This window comes from Podarcis bocagei (assembly GCF_964188305.1).
Source record: "Podarcis bocagei genome assembly, chromosome: 7".
NCBI classification, from domain to species: domain Eukaryota; kingdom Metazoa; phylum Chordata; class Lepidosauria; order Squamata; family Lacertidae; genus Podarcis; species Podarcis bocagei.
The window spans coordinates 59,490,834-59,512,178 of NC_138132.1; the positions used below are offsets into that span (position 1 = coordinate 59,490,834).

Consider the following 21,345-nt stretch of genomic DNA (forward strand, 5'->3'; position numbering starts at 1 on the left):
TTCTTTCTATTGGGCAGTTTCCCCCTCAAGCGCCCGCCGTCCAACAAACCTCGTCTTCATTGGACAGGCTACGTATGGGCAAGAGGCTGAAGAAGGGAGGTGAAGGGAAAGGGCAAAGAAGAATACGCATGCGTAACGGTCAGTAACGGTCAGTAGCGTTGTGCCGTCGACCACCCAGCGTCTGGTCCCTAGAATTTGTTAAAAGGTGTTGCAAAAGATCCTTATGCTCCTGCTGTGTCTTTGCAGAGGTTTCACTGACAGTTAATTGGCCGATGAACGTTATTTGCACTTCCAGGGTGGTTCACAAAATAGTGCAAACAAATTCTAAAAGATCACATTAAACTTCTATAAGGTATTATTACCACTATCAGCACCACTACTATGCTTATTAGCCAGGTCTACTACTGTAAGAGACAGCCGGAACAACAATGCTTGGATTTCTTGGTGCTGCACATTATTTGCTGCCGTTGTTTATCCCACAGTGTTAAAGAAAAACCCAGGCACCATTTAAAAATTAAGAATTTAAGACAGTCCTTGCCAATCTTCACTAAAAGCACTAAATGCCTTCACTATAAAATAAGGGATCTCTGATTTGACCTTTGTGAGGTTTGCTGTGTCATGCTGAATTGTTTGATAGCTTAATTGTTATTTAGCTTAATTTAATTTTTTAAAAAAGAAACTAATGCTAAAGTAAGTTCTAACTCAGGCTAAACCAAGACTGAGTTACTTCTAACTCAGAAATAAACCTCACTGGAACTTATACCCCCAGGATGAAGCAAAAACAGGATTGGAGCCATGCAGCCATGTCCTCTAGTTGCTTATAATTTTGGACCAGTGTTTGAAACTCCCATTGTTCTAGGGGCATTTTGCGACAGGGAATTTCATTAGCGGGAGCAGCTTCTGAGCTCTGGGCGCAGTACTGCGCCTAAGATTTCAGATTAAAACTGCAGAGTGGAAGGAAAGACTGGAGAAGAGACCCTCTTAAGAATATTAGGGGGCTGAGCAGGGGAAGGACTAGAGACCATGTGAAAAACGAACATATTTGAGGGGCAGTTCATTCATTTTCAGCTTTCTATTCTTGTTATGAAAAAAGCACACCTAGACAACCTAGGTTTAAGGTGCCATTTAGCTCCTAGCTTTCATATATAAGTTACTTAACACTGTTTTGGACTAGGACTGGGAAGAGGCGGCAGGATTAGATCCTTTGTTGTTATTGTACTGTATTCGCACTCTTGACTGAATGACGTTCCTGTCCTTTGTAAGCCCCACTGGAAGAAAGGCGGCTGAGGAACATTTCGAATCAACAAGCCAGCTAAGCGAGCATAGGGATGCGTTTTGAGGCCGGGGAGTCGCCGCAGACTGCCGTGCCGTTGCCATGGAAACCAAGCAGGCCTGGGCCTAGCTCAGCCGCGGCGCCGGGGGCGCTGTGCGCGTGTAAAGGCCGCCCTTCGCTTTCGGCCCTCGGGATGGCAGGCGCACGAAGGATGCTCCGCCCCGCGGAAGAGGAGGAGCCGGGGATGGGCGGTAGCGTGTTTGCCTTTGATTCACGCCGCCGCTGCCGCTGTTGTTGCCACCGCTGTTGTTGCCGCCCCGGCCGCGCTCCCTCCCAGTTTCCTCCTGACTGTGTTTCATCTGCGGGAAGGGAGAGAAAAGGTTGAGGCCGTTGCGGGGGGCGGCGGCGGCGGAAGAAGATTCGTGAAGCCTTGAACGTGTGAGTTGGGACGGGGGTGGGGGTGGGGGTGGGGGCTTGACTGGGAAGAGGGTAGCAAGACGGCGATTCGAGGCGGGGAAGTGGATTGCATATTTGTTCCGCATTACTCTCTGGGTTGTTTATAATCACCATTGTGTTTTTCTTCATCCGTCCTTTATGCCAGGAACTCAGGGTGGTATAACATGGTCCTCCTCCTCCTCCCTTCCTCGCTACCATGTTATTCTCACAACAGTCCTGCGAGGTAGTTGAATGCGACAGGCTCAAGCTCACCCAGAGAGCTTTTGCTTTTGGGGGGATGGGTTTGAGTAGGGATTTGAAGCTGGGTCTTCTTGTACCTAGTCTCGCATGCTTAAGTGCAGTGGTGCATCGGCTCATTATTTGTTTGTTTTAGTCTTTATATCTAAGCTTTCCTCTAAGGAGCTCAAAATGGTGTACCTAGGCCGCCTCCTCCTTCCCTTTTTTACCCCCCCCCCCATGAAGTAGGTTAGGTAGGTTAGGCTGAAAGGGAGTGACTGGCTGAGGTCACCCAGTGAGGATTAAAATCTTGGTTTCCCAGGTCCAGTGCTGTAACCACTACACCATGCTGGCTTTCAATAACATTTGGTATTGGGGAGGCACACAAACGCACAATCCACAGCAAAACTGTTAAGATACTCTACAATAAAAAATGCAAAACAGAATGAGACTCTTGCAAATCTTTCCCAACGATGAGCCTTTGAAGAAACTCAACGTGAACCATTTCCTATTCCTCTCCTCCACACCCATACTGAAATTTTTGGGCTAAAAAATAAAAAATATTTTGGCAAAAAGACCCTTGTGGCTTTAGAGTGGGAAGCGCTCCACTCCTGCTCTCCCTCCCAACATCCACCCATTGCTACTTTTTTTTTTTTAAGCTGCCTTTTCTAGGTATTAGATTCAGGTAGGTAGCCATGTTGGTCTGACACAGTCTATATATATATATATATATATATATATATATATATATATATGTGTGTGTGTGTGTGTGTGTGTGTGTGTGTGTATATATATATATATATATATATATATATATATATATTGTCCAGTAGCACCTTAGAGACCAGCTAAGTTTGTTCTTGGTATAAGCTTTTGGATGCATGCACACTTCTTCAGATACACTGAAACAAAAGTCACCAGACCCTGATATATAGTGAGAGGGTGGGGTGGGTTTTTTCTCAGGAGCATAGTAGGAGATGGGTGATTGACAATGGGTATGGTAAACCTGTTGACGACTGTTAACGAGTGAACAGGAATCCAAGGATAAATGGACATAAATCTGACATCAGGAATCACAAGACAGAGAAGCCAGTAGGAGAATACATCAATCTCCCAGGACATCCAATACAGGATCTCAAAGCAGCTGTCTTATTACAAAAGAATTTCAGAAACAGACTTGAAAGAGAAGTTGATGAATGTCAACTTGCCACTAAACTGAAAACTATGGGGAGACCTGGTCTCAATATAGACATTGGATTTCTGTCTCATTACATATGCTGATCATCTGCATACTATCCCTTGCTTTTTCCTATAGGACTAATTGCAGTTGTTAACAGCAAATTCCTGGGCTGTCTTATGCAAACCTACCTGGCTAAGCTAAGGCTATCAAGAGAACAATAGAGGACATTAAAATATAATAGTTTCTTGCCCCAGGTGTGATCCATGGGCTCTTGCCACCCATTGGCAGAGAGAGGGAGGCAGGCATCCGGCTTTTGTAACAATATTTATATATTTGGCAGAATTTGTATTACATGTCCTCTTCCTCTGCTTAATCAAAGAATCTCCAAATCCCTCCCTGCTATCTTAATCTATATTTGCGCTGCTTTGTGTGTTTTTTGCACAATGTATGTAATCGTGTTTGAACTGGTAGCCTGTAATTATATGCAGCATTTTATGGACTGAAGTTCCCCAGAGAGGGTAAGAGTGTGTTTTTTCTGTGCTCTTGTGATGGAAAAACATAAGGCATCATTCCTTATTGGAGAAGCATTTTTTTTTTTTTTGGAGTGGAAAAGAACAGAAAGTTCAGTCCACAACCTGTCTCTTCATTTAGGTGGGATCTGCCCACCCCCAAAGAATATCCCATGTAAGCTAGACTATCGTGGTACATAAACACATAAAAATATAGTTTCAAGAAGGTCACATACCATGGGGGAATTTCTAAATTCATAAACCTTTCAGTTAACCTGACTTGGGAAAAGGCATTTCTAATACTAAATATCAATAGACTTTGAATGTGAACCTGGAGACTCCTTCAAAATAAATGACATTAGAAAGCAAGTCTACTTGACCCAGTATCCTGGTAATATTTTTTGCAGTTCCTTCACTCTTTTGTGAGTGAAGAGGTGTATATAGTTAATGAACAAGTTAATTTGGAGTAAGAAAATGTCTTGAACATTTGGCCTTTGTTTCATTTCAGGAATAAAGTGATAGTCTGAAGGAAACGTGGTTAACTGTGTCTTTATTGGTGTAATGGTTGTCATGTGAAGAGAAGGTCTGTGAAATATTTTTATTTTGGAAATAATACACCCTGATGAAAATTATTGTTTTTTCTCCTCATATAGAAACTGAAATGTCTTCGTGGGTCAAAGTAACTACGGATCAAGCACAAACACCTGTTCCAGAAAAGAGGTAAAATAAAATTGCATTATCTGTTTGTTTTTCTACAGTTAAAAATGATTGGTTGGAATTTAATAATCCCAGAAGCTGTAGTTAAATTGTTTTACTACTACTTCTACTTCAGAGTTAGTAAAATGCTCTTAATTATTTAGTCAAAGGGTGGGAAATCTGTGGCACTCCAGATGTTATTGGATGCCAACTTCCATTAGCCCCAACCTGCATGAGTAATATTCAGGGATGATGAGAGCTGGTCTAGCAACATCTGGAGGGGCAGAACTTCCCTACCCCTGCTTTACTCCCAATTTAATGATCATTTCCTTTTAAAAGCAACACAGTATATGTTTCTAAGTGCTCTGCTAAATACTTTGAAGTTGACATTTAATAATACAAGAGATAATCCCGTTGATGTCATTCAGAAATCTGCACGTAAATGTGAGTACAATTATAAAACCTTTAGAAACTACAGGCCAGATTCACTTAAAGGGCTTCCACTTGAAGCCTTTATCTCATGGCATGATCAGTTGCCATGATTACTGGTACCCACACAGTGAGGTTATAAACAACCACCAAACAGTGTTTGGCCTTCTGCAACTACTCCCTCTTCTAGAATTGAGTGAGATGAGGAAAGCAAGTGGAATTTTTTTAAAAATGAGACTCTTTCCTTAGTAAGAAACATTTGAGGCAGTCGAAATAAATTATTGGTGAGAAGAAAAAGCATTTGCTGTACTGGGTTTACTGAATAATACTACCATTTCCCTTCTGTTTTAGAAGCTAATAATAGTTTTCTCAGCTCGTTGCTAGCAACTGGTGCACTGATGAGATAACCTTGACATTTTAAGATGGAACCTCATAAGTAGTTTCCTCAAGTATATTTCATACATGAAAAAGCAGCTCTCTGTTGCTGCTTTGCACCAGCAAATGGCTGTTATTATCACATATTCCTTGGCAACACTGCTTGTCCTGGGGGGGTTTATCCCACCTTGTTTTCTAGTTGATTCAGTACATCAACTAGCGCATGCCAAATAAATGTCTTGCACAGAGGGACACTTCTGTACCAACAAGGATTACTTGAAGAGTAACTTTACTTGGAGTAAGAGATTGGAGTTGTGTGCTATATTTAGTACCATTACATTGTTGGGCAGTATAATGAACACTGAGTTTCTTGGCCTCTTGGGCTTTATATGTTTGTGTATTTAGATGGAAGCTCTGCTTAAAGGGTTCAGAATGATGCTTCTTATGTTCAAAGTTAAGCTAGTTTCTTCATCAGAACTGAATTTGTTTTTATCTGTCCTTTAGCTATAGTTAACAGCAAATGAGGCAAGACCAAGCAGCTGTCATCCTTATGCTGTCTCTGATACTTGACATAACTTTCCAGACTATACATCTGTTGTCCTTTTTTCTTTTGGATGGGGTTCTCTACCCAACCTGTGCAGACTTCAAATCCAGCAGCTTAAACAAATATGTGTAGCACAGCTGGATTGCTGAGTTCATCTGGAAGGGGGCAGGAAAGGGTGGTTGCACTATTTGTGTCTTTCCCCGTGATATGGCTTCTAGACTTAAAATATAATACTACATTGTAGTGGTTCAAGGGAATCATTGACATAATTCATTGACATGAGTAGCATGCTGCAGCTTCCTTAAATCATCATATCTCTTATTATTTTTCTTCTCTTAATCTTTATGATGTTAAATAGTTCCTTCTTTACACTGTTGAAAGTCTATTATGTTTGAGTTGCTCTATAACTCCCATGTGTATGTGAGTCATGCACCTTATTTTTCTGATTTTAAGTTTTAAAAATTGTTTTTAATATTGTGTTTTTAGGGTGAAGGGTAGGTAATAATAAAAAAGAATATTAATACAGGCAACACTGGCTTCTGTTCTACAGCCATTTTTAAATTACATAATTTCATATTTTATCCTTTCAGCTTATCATTCTGTCTTAAAGCATTTGGGATTTATAAGGTCTTCATATTCTAAGACAATTTGCACCTTTTACTTCTACAGTGATGTAATTAATGACAGATGCTTGCAGCATATCTTCTGCATAAGTTAACCTACTTTTTTCCACTTTGGGTCTAGGCATAGACCTGGATGGATTCCACGACTTCTAGAGTAAGTAATCCTCAATGTTTTAATCATTTAAAATACTTTTTTTAAAAAACCTTCAAATAGTTTGATGGTTAGGTTGTCTTTTTACATTTAAATATAGAAAGGAGACATTGCTTGTACTGTTGTTGTTCTTTTGAATTAGCTTCTTCTCTGATTCACCCTTCTAGCATTTGTTATCCTAGGTCAGTTGTTTAACTTTGTGGTTCTCGTGCAAGTCCTCTTTATATTGAAGGAGCACCCTATTCCTTTCTGGAATGCACATATAGTCATACCTCAGAAGTCAGACAGAATCCATTCCGGAAGTCCATTCGACTTCCAAAACGTTTGGGAACCAAGGCGCAGCTTCCGATCGGCTGCAAGAGCTTCCTGCAGCCAATCGGAAGCCGCGACGGACGTTCAGGTTCCAAAGAACGTTTGCAAATCGGAACACTCGCTTCTGGATTTGTGGCGTTTGGTAGCCAAAACATTAGACTTTCGAGGTATGACTGTACTCAAATTTGCTAACTTTGCGCTTGGATATAAATGCAAGCAAAGTCGATATACATCCATTCAAAGACGTGTGTCTGCATGTTAAGAGTCGTTTGGCATAGCTCTTTCCCAATCTTTTAAGTGATGGCCATGGACCATCTAACACAATGGTAGTCAACATTTAGGATCAATTTAGGATCAAGAGAATGCCTAATTTGAGCAATGTTTTGGTAGAGGTTGGTATACCAAACACTGTCATATCTGGGAATTGCAAGATGAAGTAAATGTTTTCCTGGCAAGTTGAATCCTTTTAATAATAGCACTGATTAAATTTTTTATTTACATTCAAATTAAATAGTAATTTACATTTGGCTTTGTTTGGCGCTGCTAATCCAGTGAAGCCTTTTAGTTACCTTTAAAATTGTATTGAATTCTGTACGTGAGTTGTTTCATGTACTACAATGAACACCTACCTGTCTTACTGGGAAATATTTTTATTTATAATATTTAAGAATCTTATTCCTTTGCCTGAAGGGTGTATCATCAAATGCTGAAATCAAAATGTCAAGTGGAGGAATTGCTGTATCTTCCATTGATTGCAATATTCCTCATCAATTGCCTCGGTGATTTACTATTGGCAACACTTGCTAAGGACTGTTTTCTCCGTAGTCTACCTCTCTTAACACATGCCATTATCTGGGACTGGTGTGAGAACATAGATAGCTAGGTATCCTTCCTTGTGAAGAAGATGTTTTGAGGGGAAAGAGAACACAATTTCTCTGGCAGTCACCTTTTTGGGTAGAAAAATAAGCATAGGGAGCCAATACCGGTTGGGCAAAGAGTCAATAGAGTGGAGCAGCTCGTTAGCCTATCACACGTTCTCTTTTCAGAGTGTGGTTGTATTTCCATGAGTATCCATAAGTGGCCAGCAGGCAAAGCTGGCTGAGGAATCAACCACCTAGTGGGATTTCTGGTAAATAACTGCACGTAGATGAACCTGGCAATCTTGTACTATATTGTAAAAGAAGAACTGAGCTTCAAAAGAGGTGCAAACAATGGCAATCCAGCATCTTAAATATGTTACAATTTTTGTGCCTTACAGCATAAATCCTTACAAAACCTTTCAGAAGAGCTCTTACTCGTCTCCAGAGGGTTATTCGAAGGACTATGAAGATGCTAACAGGTTAGAGGGTTTTTCCTCAGTACTTATTTGAATAATAACCTGACCCCATCCCCAAAGCTCAAAGAAGATGTGAAACCCAATGTTAACAAATAAGCTCATGTCCTAAAATTTCTTCTTTTCATCAAATATATTGAGACATTTCAGAAAAACTGGACTATATACTATTTTGAAACAGATACAGACCAATGGATTCAGCACGTAACAGTGTTTTGAAAGTTCAGTGTATTCAATTAGAATGTAGGATTTAAGTTGGTTTCTTTTTACTTGGCTCTTTATAAATTCACTTTAAGGGTATAACATCATATAAAAGTTCATACATGCACTTTTATTTTTACTTTAAGAAAAGGCTGAATTTCCATAATATATTTATTCCCAACAGCTAGAAATGGCTGATCTCAAGCTCTCTTTGGGCATAACTGCTAAAGCCAACCCACATGGCTCTTACAGTTGATGGTGGCTTTAGGCAGGCGCTGATTCCATGTGAAGCTGTGGCTTTTGCATAGCATGCCCAGCACCACACTGACAAGATAGTTTCTCAAGCCATGAGAGTACCCTAAATTTGGGAGGACCACAGCTCCGTGGTAGAGCACATGCTCATCATGCACAAGGTCACAGGGGCATTTCCTGACATCTCCAGTTAGAAAAGGAAGGATAGCAGTTGGTGTGTAAAACTGCTGTCTTGAGATGTTGGAAAGTGGCTTCCAATCAGACAATGCCAACAAATAAGTATCTGAGTCTTGCCTGCTATAAGCTAATTTCTTGTGCTCTTAATTTGCACCTAATTATTTACTATATAATTTCAGCTTAGAAAGTTTAGAAGGTGATTTACAATTCAATTTGAAGCAAATACCAGCAGTTAATCTCCTAAACAAATTGAATCAAATGGGGGGGGGGGAACAGCAGCCGAAGAGCCACAGGTACACATAACATGCACACATGTTATATATATATATAATGCCATGTGATTTATTTATTCTTTATTTTATACCTTCGTATTATTAAACATTGCTTCAAATGTTCAGTCAAATGCCTCCCTCAACAATATTACCAGGACACCCCACTATGCCCTTGTCTTCTGGTGTCCCAATTAGCTGTATCACTGATATCAGCATTGCACTAAGTGACCAACAGTGTGCTTCATCAAGAATAATAATTATGCATTAATCACACGCCCCAATATGAGAAGGTAGAGAGAGAGAGAGTCCTCTTCAATATCAGGAAGCTTTATTTTAACTCTGCTTGATTCACTTTTGTGTCTTGTATGGTTAGCTTTGAAGAACTCTTTGGGCAGCAATATCATCCATCAACAGGGAACGAAGATAATTATGAGAGATACCAATATTCTCAAAAAGGTAAGAGAGAGTTTCTCTGGCAGATTGCACCGATGATCAGTGATAGGCATGTCAAATATTGTTGGCTTCTGTATCTCAGTCCTGTGGGCCAAGATGCCTGTTATGTATTCCTAAATTCTGACTGTTTACTTGGGAGCTATTAAAATGTATTGACTTGCCTACCCTGAAATTGCAATTGTCTTAATAAGGAGAGGGTGCAGTGCTTTAAGCAACTCCACTTCAGCCTGTGTGGGTATCTCTTTAGATGATGACTACACAAAGGACGTTCTTCGGGACAAGCTGTACTTGCAGTTTTACCAGCAGTTAAAGAAGGAGTACGACAAAGACCGACCTTCAGACTGTGTCATTGTTTCCATCAGCAAGGATCAAGCGTAAGTTTGTTTTTAAAGATGTACTTAAGGATTTGAGCTGAGCTGTGAACTAACATCTTAATGTGTAATTTGGTCTTGAGCAAATACAGCTAATCTTTTTAGGATTTCTCTGCTTCCATACCAAAATTTTACCTGAAATGGTACCAGCTGTGACAGTTATGCAAGCCTAAAGCCTGTACTACATGGGATAGCAACAGGGGTGTGTCTTTAAAGTTGGACCTGCCTTATTTGCATGTAAGAAGAGATATTAAAGGGACATGCCAAAACTTTCCCTCAGGTTCTTTTCTTCTTAGCTGTGTTGGTATTGGAGCCTCCCTGGGAAAAGCACTTGGTGGTATGGGCAGTGGGGATAAAAGTAATGGAGGTCAGCTCCTACCACCCACACTCTTTGTGCCCTTTAAACACCCCCCCCCCCAAAAAAAACCCCTGATTTGTATAGCGTGGCAGACCTGCATTTAAAGATGTGGGCCTGCTATGATCCAGTTCAGTTTGGGTCTTAACTCGTGTGCTTCTTGAAGCTGTTACTTTTGATTACCAGTTTATACTTAGCAGGAAGGTCGCTTTAAACAGTGTTGCAGTGTTGTTAATTTGTATCACGGTAAATACAGTCTTTATCCATCAACTAGCAGGTTGCATATATGTATCCCCCCCCCCCAATTTTCTTGTATCTTTTTGTAAACCGCTTTGAGGCTTTTTTTTTTTTACAGTCAAGCGGTCTATAAATTTTATGAAATTAATAATTACATTTGAAACCAATTCTCCACATATATCCCACCCCATACTCCTCTGAATCTTAAATGTACAATGTGAACCAAGATAAGTTTCTCTTTTTTGTATATTAATTACTATAAGTGCTTACATTAAGAGATTCTGCAATCTTAACATTTCCATTTATAAACCCACTTTTCCTTCATTGCCCAAACATAAATTTGATCTTCCCATAATGTAGTGCTGGTAATTAGACTTTAAAAAACAGCAACACATTTTCTCAATATTTCAACACTTTTTAAGATTAACGTTTGAATGACAAACTAAGCTGAATGAATCTTGTTCACGAAGCATACTCTAGGTTTACAGGACTGTGGGTATTCATAAAGTTGGTAGTCTGGCAGCCTGTAAGATTGTTTAATCAATTAGATTGTACTGTTATTGAGTACTGAGTGTTTACGTAAGCCGACTTGGAATGCTAGGAACTTCAATAAGCATATCAGCACCTGATATTTAACATTCTATGTTGCTTCTTAAAATAGCTTTTACCTCTTTTATATTCTTCTTAAAACAAAATACATATTTATAGTCTTGTACTCAACTACTTGTTAATACCTTTCATTGTTTTTAACATTTTGGTGTGGTCCCTGCCCGGAATATTTTCTGATACAAAGGGTGTCTATCAATGCAAGACAAATATGCTTCTGCTTCTAAGCAATGAAATTTCCATGGTATTTCAACCAAGTCTTTCTCACTTTGTCATTCCAACCTGACTCTTCAGTCTGTTATAATATTATCTAGAGCTTCTTAATTTGCTCTTAAACCACCCCACTGAAAACTATTTTCTGATTCTCTACATAATGGCCAAGCATATTTTGAGTCAAAAAAGTAATGGCCATCTCTTTTAAAGTGCCACAGTTAGCTGTAGGCTTTCACTGAAAGAGTTACCAGCATAATTTGAACACCTTATTCACTGAAAGTATATTGAATCTGCATGATGATGTTTAAGCATGCCTTAAATATTCTTAACTTTCCCTTGGATATTATACTAATAAGAAAAATATAGGGTGGTTGTATTAGATTTTTTGCTTTGCTTTAGTAAGCTATCTCCATGACCTCTTCTAATTTCCCATCCAGTAGCACATGGAAATGTTGAATACATTTCTACCTTTCATCCATTGGGCTGCTAATATCACTAGCAGATCTCGGGAGTCCATAGAGCGGGATATATTGGAGATATCAATCATTTGGGTCTCTCGTTAGACCTCTTCCTACAATCTTCAGAATACGAGCACCTTCCTTTCTGGTTGAATGACCGCCTGCCTTTTTAAATCCAGAAGAGTCATTGCAAAGTAACACTTACTAAAACGTTTGCCCAAATGTAATAAAATGTTAGTTAGCAACTGTTCATACTTTCTCAGGTAGCTGAGGTTAATGCATGTCTTTAAAGCTCTCTAATATTGTACTTTCTATTAATTTCAACATTGGCAATTCATTTTACACTTCATGGACACAGACTTTTAACATCACAGATACAGAGTGTGTGTTCTGTGCATAGTACCTATATTTTATATTGCTGAAGCTCCAGATATATGAACCAACATATATTACAAAGGCTGGGGTACCCATAGTTAATCACATTATATCACCCTGGCTGTCACTCAATGCCATCTAACTGGATAAACCTGGGTGTTTTGCCCACATTATTTTATCTTTTTATCTTGGTTGTAAAATTAAAGCCTTTGAAATTGATTTCCTGTCCATATTTAGCACGGAATGACCCAGATTGGGAACCTAGTTGCATTGCCATGATTTCATAACACGAAAGGTGTTGTTTGTTTCTAAAGTGCTAGTAAAAGTCAAAGAATACATGTAATGCCATAACCAGGTGGTAATTTTCCTAATTACTTTGATATTTAATTCTTGCTGTCCTACCAATTTGGATTCAAAAATACATTTAAAATAACAGAATATAAAGTTGACATGTCTTCACATACTCATTATCAATTATGGTGCAATTAATCACACAGTGATAAACAAATTTCCATACACACCTGTTTCCAAACCCCAAAAATTCCTATTTTACAGGTGTTCATGAGTCCACACTTAAGTGTATTTTGTCCAAATGTTCCTTGACGCCAAGCGGTTTTGCAGCTTAACAGTAACTGGAAAATTGAACCCATGTATCCCAGTCCAGGACTCTACGGATTCCTCAGGCAACCAAAGGCTTTGCTATTCAGTTTGGTATGATAAACAAAACTGTGTTTCCCATAAGGGAAAACTAAATGAAAAGAAGAAGAATATTGCCTCACCAACAAGTGTATGTCAGTATAGAGCATATAGTTTAAAAGTATAATTGAAAATCATAATATGTTGTCAGACACTCTTAACATTCAATTATAGCTTCAAACCCTAACCTCTGTATTATACCCTCCAGTTTGGATAGGCCTTGTTCACACTGAAGCTTCCATTTGCATAAACAACTGCTCAGTTATTGTTTAAGTCTACCATCCAAACCAGATCTGCTCACTCTTGCCAGTTCCAGTGGGTTGCCTGAATCCCAAAGGAATACTGTTGACATAACAAGTCTGGTACTCTTGAGTCTTCGCCGTGCACACATAATGGCAGCGACTAGAACACTGGCACTAATATTTGGGGAGGAATTATTTGTAAAATAACCTGCTTCTTCTTTTTTTCCTTCAAGGGAATATTCAACAGCCATAGGCCATCGGTTGCAGGATCATGGCCTTGTTGTGGAAATGATATACCTTACATCTGAATCAGGTCTTACACGTGCCCTACAAGAAGTTAAAAATGATGGTTCCCCATTCTGTGTTCTTGTTGAACCATCTAATGTAACACTTTCCTCTTGCACCGTAATCATGCTTCATCAGTCTATCAAAAGTAAGTTTAGATTCATTCAGAAACGGTCCCCATTCATAATATGCTATCTAGATCACCTCAACACACATACAATATTAAAACATGTCACAAGTTGGAATAATACTTCTAACTGAAAATTAATACTGCTTCACAAAACTGCTGAATGTGCTGAAGAACACTTTTTACATTTATTAAATATTCATACAGTTGTAAACTCTTTTTACACTGAGCAAAATTTATTTCATCTTATTGGAGGGTTTTTTTTTACACTTCTCAGATTTAGCTTTCTGTTTGAAACAATAAAGTAAACCATTGGACTGGGTATTTTCTCTGGATCTTAAAAAGCAAACAAACCCACCTTCAACACTAATTTCTTAGAACTGTTCCTCTATGTAGAAAAGTTTTTGTAAAATTGTTCCAAGCATGAAATTAACTTACTTTAAATGAACACACAAATGAGATCTCAATAGTTAAATGTACATGTTACACTTAATAGAACTGAGCATGTTTGTGTTGAATCATGAACATATAACATTCAGTTAAAAATATAAATTTGCTCGTATTGAAACAGACATTGACTTTGAACTTCAGAATAATGGTGCAGGAACACAGCAGTTTTGTGTTTGGTTTTGTCTTGATGTAACCTTTTAAAAAGCAAGGTATCTCTCTTCTCTATAGTACACCGTAATATGCCCATGGAGGATGCATTGGCTCTGATAGCTAAAGCGTTTGAGAAAATTTGTGCTGAGCGCGAACAACAGGAACGCACAGAGATTTCACACAAAGCAGCTGATCTGGCGAATGACTACCTAGAGCGGGATCTCTATGACAGTTACCACGTGCCTCTAGGCATTAGACATCTCCTCTTTCTGTTAAGTGAGGGAAAACATTTGTATATGGAAGAATTGAACTCAATAAGTGACTTCCTGAAGACCAGGAGAAATAAGCTTGAAGGTATTCATTACTTTCCCACCTGTTCCCCAAGAATGTCCCTATAAATCCCACTATTTTAAAACTGGCTCTTGGTTAAACCTTATATTAAAAATAATAATCAAAATATGGAATGTAAAGGTTAATCCTACCCCATCCCCAAGCCATAAAATCTTACGTCTTACTGGAATGTGAACACTTCCTAAAACTACCTTGCCCTTTTTTTGGCTTTGTAGACATAGTTTTATAATGTGGTATTAGCGGGTAATATTTCCAGCAGGTCTTGCCTGGGTATGTGTTGGTGGTTAAAATGAATCCAGACTCTCACATGTACATCACACGACACGCATGCACACAGCTCTTCTTTACACAGTGACCCTTTTTTTCCAGCTAGGCCTTCAAAGCATGTTGTTACTGCTGTGCAAGAAGACAGTTTTTAAAAGTCCCATTCATACACTAGTGGGGGGAAACTGCGTGTTTTTATCGTGTGGCAGGGGTTTTACTGTTGCTTGCTAAGTTCTTAATGATGGAAGACAGGAATTAAGCTACTTAAGGAGCAGCGACCACATTATGGGGTGGCAAGAAGTATTCCATGGAAGAGCCCCAGGCCAGTGTGGAAAAACAGTCTTAAAGAGCAAGCACTTCCGTTGTTCCTTGCCACCCTCTGGTAACCATCACATTTCACGTGGCAAAAAGACATTACACTTATAACAAGTTATTAAATTAAAATGTGAAATATTAATATTCGCGAAAACAATGTCAGACCCCCCGACCCCTTTATTATGTTCTGCAAACTGAAGAGTTCAGAAGCTCAGTCCTTAAAATAAATAAAACGTACGTCTGTAAATCTAACTTGAGGCGTCTTTAAAAGATCTGAAGTATTTCCCTGAGGGAAAGAACTAGGTAGTTAAAGAGTGTTTTTTCCCCATAAATCAGAGGCAAACTGCAGTCTTTGCTTTTAATAAATCGGGTGTTCACTAATCATTGTGTGTTGCTTGCTAACTCTTGGTTCTCCTAAACCAGGCTTTGTTGCAGAAGCAGACGCTTTAGCTGTTGCAGTTGAAGACACGGTGTATCCAGCAAGTGTCCGGCCAAGCACTAGTGCTCTCCCCCAGACTCTAAGCAAACCCCCACCCCTTCTTCCAACTCCTGGCCGGAATTCTGTGTTAGGCCAGTCATCTGTATCTTCAGCTAAGCCAGCTTTGTTGGGTGAAAGACCGTTGACAGGTCTTCTTCCCACACCAGGTTGGTAACCCTGTTAACTGTATTGATGTTTTATTAAAGATTTACAGTGAAGCAGGGGGAAATGGAAATAGAAGGGTGGGTGTGGTTGATGGTTAACTCTGGGATAAGACCTGAGGTGAGATGAGAAACCCAGGGTAACTAACAGTGAAACTTAATTGGTCCACCAGATATGTTAAAATATGCATTGTACATACATACATGTTTCATATGCAGTGTAAAATCACTCTTTGAATCAATTTCTTTAAAAGCAAAAAATCCTTTGGATAAGGCCTACTGGAAGATAACTACCTCCTTCAATATGAGCATGCCCAGATATTCTAGTTAATCAGCAGAGGCTGTTCTCTGCATCTGCTAGCACCAGAGGCAAGTTGGGCAGGCACACGAGAGAGGGCCTTTTCAGTGGTTGCACCTACACTGGAACTTCTTTCCTAGAGAACCTTGGTTGGTGCCTTTTCTGACCGCTGACCATTAAGTGAAAACATTTATTAAGACAGGCCTACTGCTTGTCGAGTTGATTATGTTCTGGTGGTAGGTAATAGTAGGTGCTTTATACTCGGCTGCTGTTTCTATCTTACCCTGCTTCTTAGCTGCTAGTTGTGCAACTTCTTGGTATATTATTACATACTAATCATTGATATATGTTAGCAGCATAGGGTGCATATTTGTAGAAAGGCAGGATAGCAACCATAGTGAAATTAAATAATAATTTCTAGGGTATTGGTTCAGTAACCAATTAATAAAGAAATGTTGGCCATTTCCCCCCATTCCATGCTTTCTTCTTCCCTCTTTCCAAACAGGGCTGGCTGGCCCAAAGGGCAACCCTCCGCCACTTCTGATAAAGTCTGCTAAAAGACCAGTCCACCTACCTCCATCTCCACATCTGCCTGCAAAGCGGCCACTGCTTAGTGGCAGACCGGGCTTGCTGCCAACACCAGGTGAGAGCTGGGTAAGCTTGGTGCTGAATGCACAGGAATGAAAGGTGGTCATTTTGCACTTCCAGTAAACATTTCCCCAATTCATGAAATGGGGTATGGAGTAGTGGGCAACATGGTGAACTTCACCAAGGGTCCAAATACCTCCTGGGTGACCCACATTTGGTACCTCAGGAAGGAGCCTTATCCTTGAGCATCCCTTCTCTTCATCCACCCCGGCTCTTCGATTCAATTTGCTATTTTCTGCTTGGAGCAAACTGTATTATGTTGTTGCATAAAAACTGGCAAATCATGGTTGGCACTTCCTTTCCAAGAGCTAGGATCGCAAGTCAAACTTGGCATTATGTGTGAACAAGTCATTAAAAGTGTTCCATCCATTATACGAGGTGCATAATTTTATACACATGTTATAGCTTGTTATGTTGCTTTCCTTTCTGCTTGGGGGCGGGTGGGGGGAGAGATTGCTTTCTCTCCTTTGTCAGAGCTGAAGGACAGAAAGAAAGCTTCATTGTCATCCCACCACTCCCCAATGGAAGGGTGAGAAGGAAACTCGTGGGGTTCCCAAGTGCCTGATGCTGCTATGTGAAGCGCTGGAAAGATTTTTTTTCTTGCTCTTCACACAATAGTGGTGCAAGTTTGGGAACACCATAAGGGTGTTGACTGGTAAGCAGCCACACCCACTTGTCATATTTGGACTGAGAGGGCAATTCTGATAAAGATCTGGCCCTTTATCTGAGCAAAAAAGCTTCCCCATCCTTGCCCAATAGATTTGGAACAACTTCAGTAAGACTTCAAACGTAGATTTCTCATTTCCAGATGTTTATGAGATTGGCTGGGTTAATGGCAACCTTCTTTGCAGAAGATGCGTGCAAAATTTAAGTGTGCAAAATTCAGCAACTGCAAACATGATGCTGTAGGACAGTCTTCTGGTGCTTTCCAGATGTTTTGGACTACAATTACCATAATCTCTGTGCACTGATTGGGGTTGAAGGGAGTTCAGAGACCAGCAATATCTGGAGAGGCTCACGTTGGGGACTAAGGAGGGTGTTCTACTATTTTTGTATGTGTTTAAAACCTTAAAGCCAAACTTCTGTACTACTTTCAAAGTGGTATTATTAATTAAATTTATTAATCACTTTTTTTGCCAAGACAACTAGAAACCACTTGCAGTTCTTTTAAACATATAAGTGCAAACACATATTAAAACTAGCATTAAAAAACAATCTAAAAGACAAGTCAGTTTTTAAAAACTAGATTAATACATTCCATCCATATAAAAGGACCATAGATAATTAAAAGCCAAAGGCCTGACGAAAGATGGTTTTTGTCTGGCACTTAAGCTATGTAACAGTGGTGCTTGGGGATGGCATTCCACAATTGGGGAGCCACCACTGAAAAGGCCCATTCTCATATTTCCACCCTCTGGACCTCCCATGGTAGGGGCACACAAAGCAGAGCCTCGGATGATGATTGCATGGTCCGGGGACTGGGGAGAGGTAGTGCTTGAGAAAGTAGACCTCTCTTTTTCCATTCATGCCTACCTCATAATGATTGGAATCTTGAGCTAGGGCTGTAAATCCTTGAATTTACAGGCTAGAGAATTGTGTTCACTTGGAAGCTGGAAGAAAATTTTATTCTGAAGCTCAGTGGAGGGAGGTGCTAAACAAATAGTTTGCAATCCTTCTCACACTTTGGCACTTCTTTCAGAGTTCATGACTTTTGTCTAAGATTAATAAAATAAGGAGCCTCAAAGACCAGGATTGCTGTGGCCACTATGGTATTCTTTTTATCCAGTTATACAGTTCCCTGGCTTGATGAATATTATTCAGTCTTGTTATGGCTCTTGCTTCTCTAGATATTCTCCTGAGTCCAAAAGCTTTGCAAAGCTCTGAACTCTTAGTAATTGTCAACTGAAGCAGACTTCATTTATGAGCTAAGCTAGGAGCCAGTTCTTTTTGCATGCATATATTCTTTATACTGCACTAACAGCAGTTCATGTTTCATATCAAGTAGCGTATGAGAACACCAAGCTGTACAGTCCTGTGGATGTGGGCCAGGGCTGTGTGCAGTCCATGCCTGCAGCCTTCATGACTGCCAAGAAATATCACGGCAGTGTCTGTTAAAGTTCAAAAGGTCAAACGGGGGAATTGCTGCTCTTGGAGCATATCCGCACCTCCCTCCCCAACGCTACCTCATTTTCCAAGAGAACCATTCAGAATTCCGTGAAGTGCCCCAAAATGACTTTTGGAGTAAATTGTGCAAATTTAAGTCCACATTGGCAACTTTTGTGAGATCCCAAGCCTTCACAATCCAGGCTGTTCTCAAGTGTGACTGAACCATAACTGTTCATTTGTCCTGGTTTTTCTGTCTCTGAGTCCAAGCTAATATAAATGAGAGAAGTACACTGATTTAAATGAGAAAATACAGTGAATTTTCAGCACCCTTAGGATTCCGGGAGAGTTGAAGAGAGGCTTGTAGGAAAAACAAGTGCATGCAGAAAGTGACAGCTACCCTATTCTGGTTTCAGTTTTCCAGTTTGCACTGCTAAGTTCTGAAGTAAAGGAATGGTTGGGTTTTTTGTTTTATGCATTGCATTGTATTTTAGTCCAGACAAGTGGCTATTTTCTCCCATGTAGAAGGCCACTTTGAACATTAAACATGTTCTATAAAAATTAAAGGCTAAGAGTGTTGCACCACTTAACTGTTCTTCATTTCACAGTTGCTAAGGCACAGCATCATTGGGTACCCAAGCCAAAGTTCCTAGCTTGACTGGACACCTGGATTAAATGGAGTACATGGCAGTCCCTGCTTGCATCATCCCTCTTGCAAGACAGCAGCACCTGACAAATGTGTGTTAATACACCAGACAAACTTAAATGTGTATTGTTTTCTGTTGTACACTTTCCTGGGTATTTTCTTTCTTTTTTTTACTTAAGTGGCAGAGTGAAAATAGGTGTTTGTGGAAATACCAGTATTGTAGATTCCCAGTACTAACATTTTTTTAAAAAACCAATATCATCCCGAATAAATGACTTATTTCCACAGTTTGTCATTTGATTTCTTTGTGACTTAAGCTCCACTTAGATAATTTGTCTGGTGATAAACTTGTTCCTCTATACAGTGGTACCTCGGGTTAAGTACTTAATTTGTTCCGGAGGTCTGTACTTAACCTGAAACTGTTCTTAACCTGAAGCACCACTTTAGCTAATGGAGCCTCCTGCTGCTGCCACGCCGCCAGAGCCCGATTTCTGTTCTTATCCTGAAGCACTATTTCTGGGTTAGCGGAGTGTGTAACCTGAAGCGTATGTAACCTGAGGTACCACTGCGTATGTAAGCTCCTAGCCAGACCTGAACACTCTTTATGAATACTGTGCTAGCCTTTGGGCCACTCACTTTTCCAGGAGACCCAGATAAGTTAGTTTCCACTTTGTGTGATGTGGCATTGTAAGATTCAGAAAAACTATGGAATAACTTGTCTCACAGACATTTAGCCATAGACTCGCAAAACTAAACATTGACACAACTTGCTTTATATTACAATATATATATGCATGCATTACTGCTCTCTCAAGCATTGCAGGAAATAATATACTCTAATTCCACTTGCTATTTTGCCTTGTTTAAACACAAATCACATATTTGGCCAGTGGTAACAGTTGGAACAGTGTGTTTTTTTCTTTTTCGTTTTTAAGGCAGTGTTTGCAGTGTTTGTTACAAACAAATACTTTTGGTCTGCTTTTGCAATATTCAAGGATGCATTCAGTGCTTAAAAACACAAGAGATAATAAAATAATAAATTACAAAAACTGCTCCAAACCTCTACTCAAGAAATTGAGGGCTGCTGGTTTTTTAAAGTTTTCTTTCCTGATGCACTACTATTGGTGGTAACTACCATTCAAAATGTAAATTTTCACAGGACACTTGCAAGTGTCAACACTTTATTAGTTTTCTCTGTTTCATATTTAATTGCCAGCCCTACTGCATTTCATACATCATGATGTTTTAGTGTCCTATAAAATACTTTCCAACCTGAACATAACCCCTGGATGTTGCACTGGCTTATTGGGGAAGACAGTGGTCTTGTTGAGCTCACTGTGCATATAGTTGGGCACCAGGCACGGCATTAAGCTTGACACCTGGCTGCCTTTAAACTGGATGGTTGGCTACATACCCTTCCTCACTTGAAAGGACTTCTACATGTCCCCTTGCAATGGTAGCCACGTACCTGGAAGTGTAGCAGGAAGTGCTTCCCAAAAGACGCATCTGTTGCCGTGGGGAGGAGGGGAGCTACCACCACTAATGTTCTGCATTGTTGCTACTGTTGTACACACACACATCAAATGCATTCAGTCTGACATACGGCTTGCTGGTTTGTGATACATATGGAGGCGACTAGCACAATCACTGTTGCTGATGCCTAGAAGAGATTAAGAATGAGGTTGCCACACTGCCCCTCCATTTTAATAAATGGCAAATCCGTAAGGGACTTGCGATTACATTTTACATATGATAACAATAGAAGGATCTCTGTCCGTTCCCGTCCCCCCCACTTCTCATGAAATTCCCTTCCAACAGAACTTACAGCTCAGCCAATCTCCATTTTAAAGAATCACTGGCATTGTATTTTACAGCTCCCATTGCGTCTAGTACAGCTTTGTCAAACTGTGCCAGCTTAGTTTGACAGAAGAGCTGTAGTTCATACAAGTAATCCTGAAAATTAATCACAAACAAGGTATGTTCTCTTCCTCTTGCATTTCTGAGCTTACTGGGCCACTTGCTTTTCTCCAGAAGGGGGCATCCTTTAACTGGAAGAGAAAAAAA

The 21,345-nt window shown here is 39.9% G+C and overlaps 1 protein-coding gene and 1 long non-coding RNA gene across 6 annotated transcripts; one reads left to right on the forward strand and one right to left on the reverse strand.

Annotated features, from left to right (window-relative positions):
- Nucleotides 1-59: 59 nt before the first annotated feature.
- On the forward strand, nucleotides 60-19,571 carry LOC308591750 (uncharacterized protein). Of its 5 annotated transcripts, none has more exons than XM_081202674.1 (11): nucleotides 60-138; nucleotides 4,288-4,354; nucleotides 6,423-6,455; nucleotides 8,023-8,103; nucleotides 9,373-9,455; nucleotides 9,700-9,826; nucleotides 13,239-13,438; nucleotides 14,096-14,371; nucleotides 15,371-15,592; nucleotides 16,390-16,527; nucleotides 19,244-19,571. In XM_081202674.1, the coding sequence occupies exons 1-11, from the start codon at nucleotides 75-77 to the stop codon at nucleotides 19,291-19,293; spliced, it is 1,341 nt and encodes a 446-aa protein (XP_081058800.1). In that variant the 5' UTR covers nucleotides 60-74; the 3' UTR covers nucleotides 19,294-19,571. The 5 variants fall into 5 exon arrangements, with proteins under 5 accessions (XP_081058800.1, XP_081058802.1, XP_081058803.1 ...); XM_081202676.1 differs by lacking the exon at nucleotides 60-138 and adding an exon at nucleotides 209-260; XM_081202677.1 differs by lacking the exon at nucleotides 60-138 and adding an exon at nucleotides 1,423-1,711.
- LOC308591752 lies at nucleotides 19,444-20,441 on the reverse strand. The gene is made up of 2 exons (XR_014010237.1): nucleotides 19,845-20,441; nucleotides 19,444-19,635 (listed from the first exon to the last, which is right to left on the reverse strand). It is a non-coding gene; the product is annotated as an uncharacterized lncRNA (long non-coding RNA).
- Between the last annotated feature and the right edge of the window lie 904 nt (nucleotides 20,442-21,345).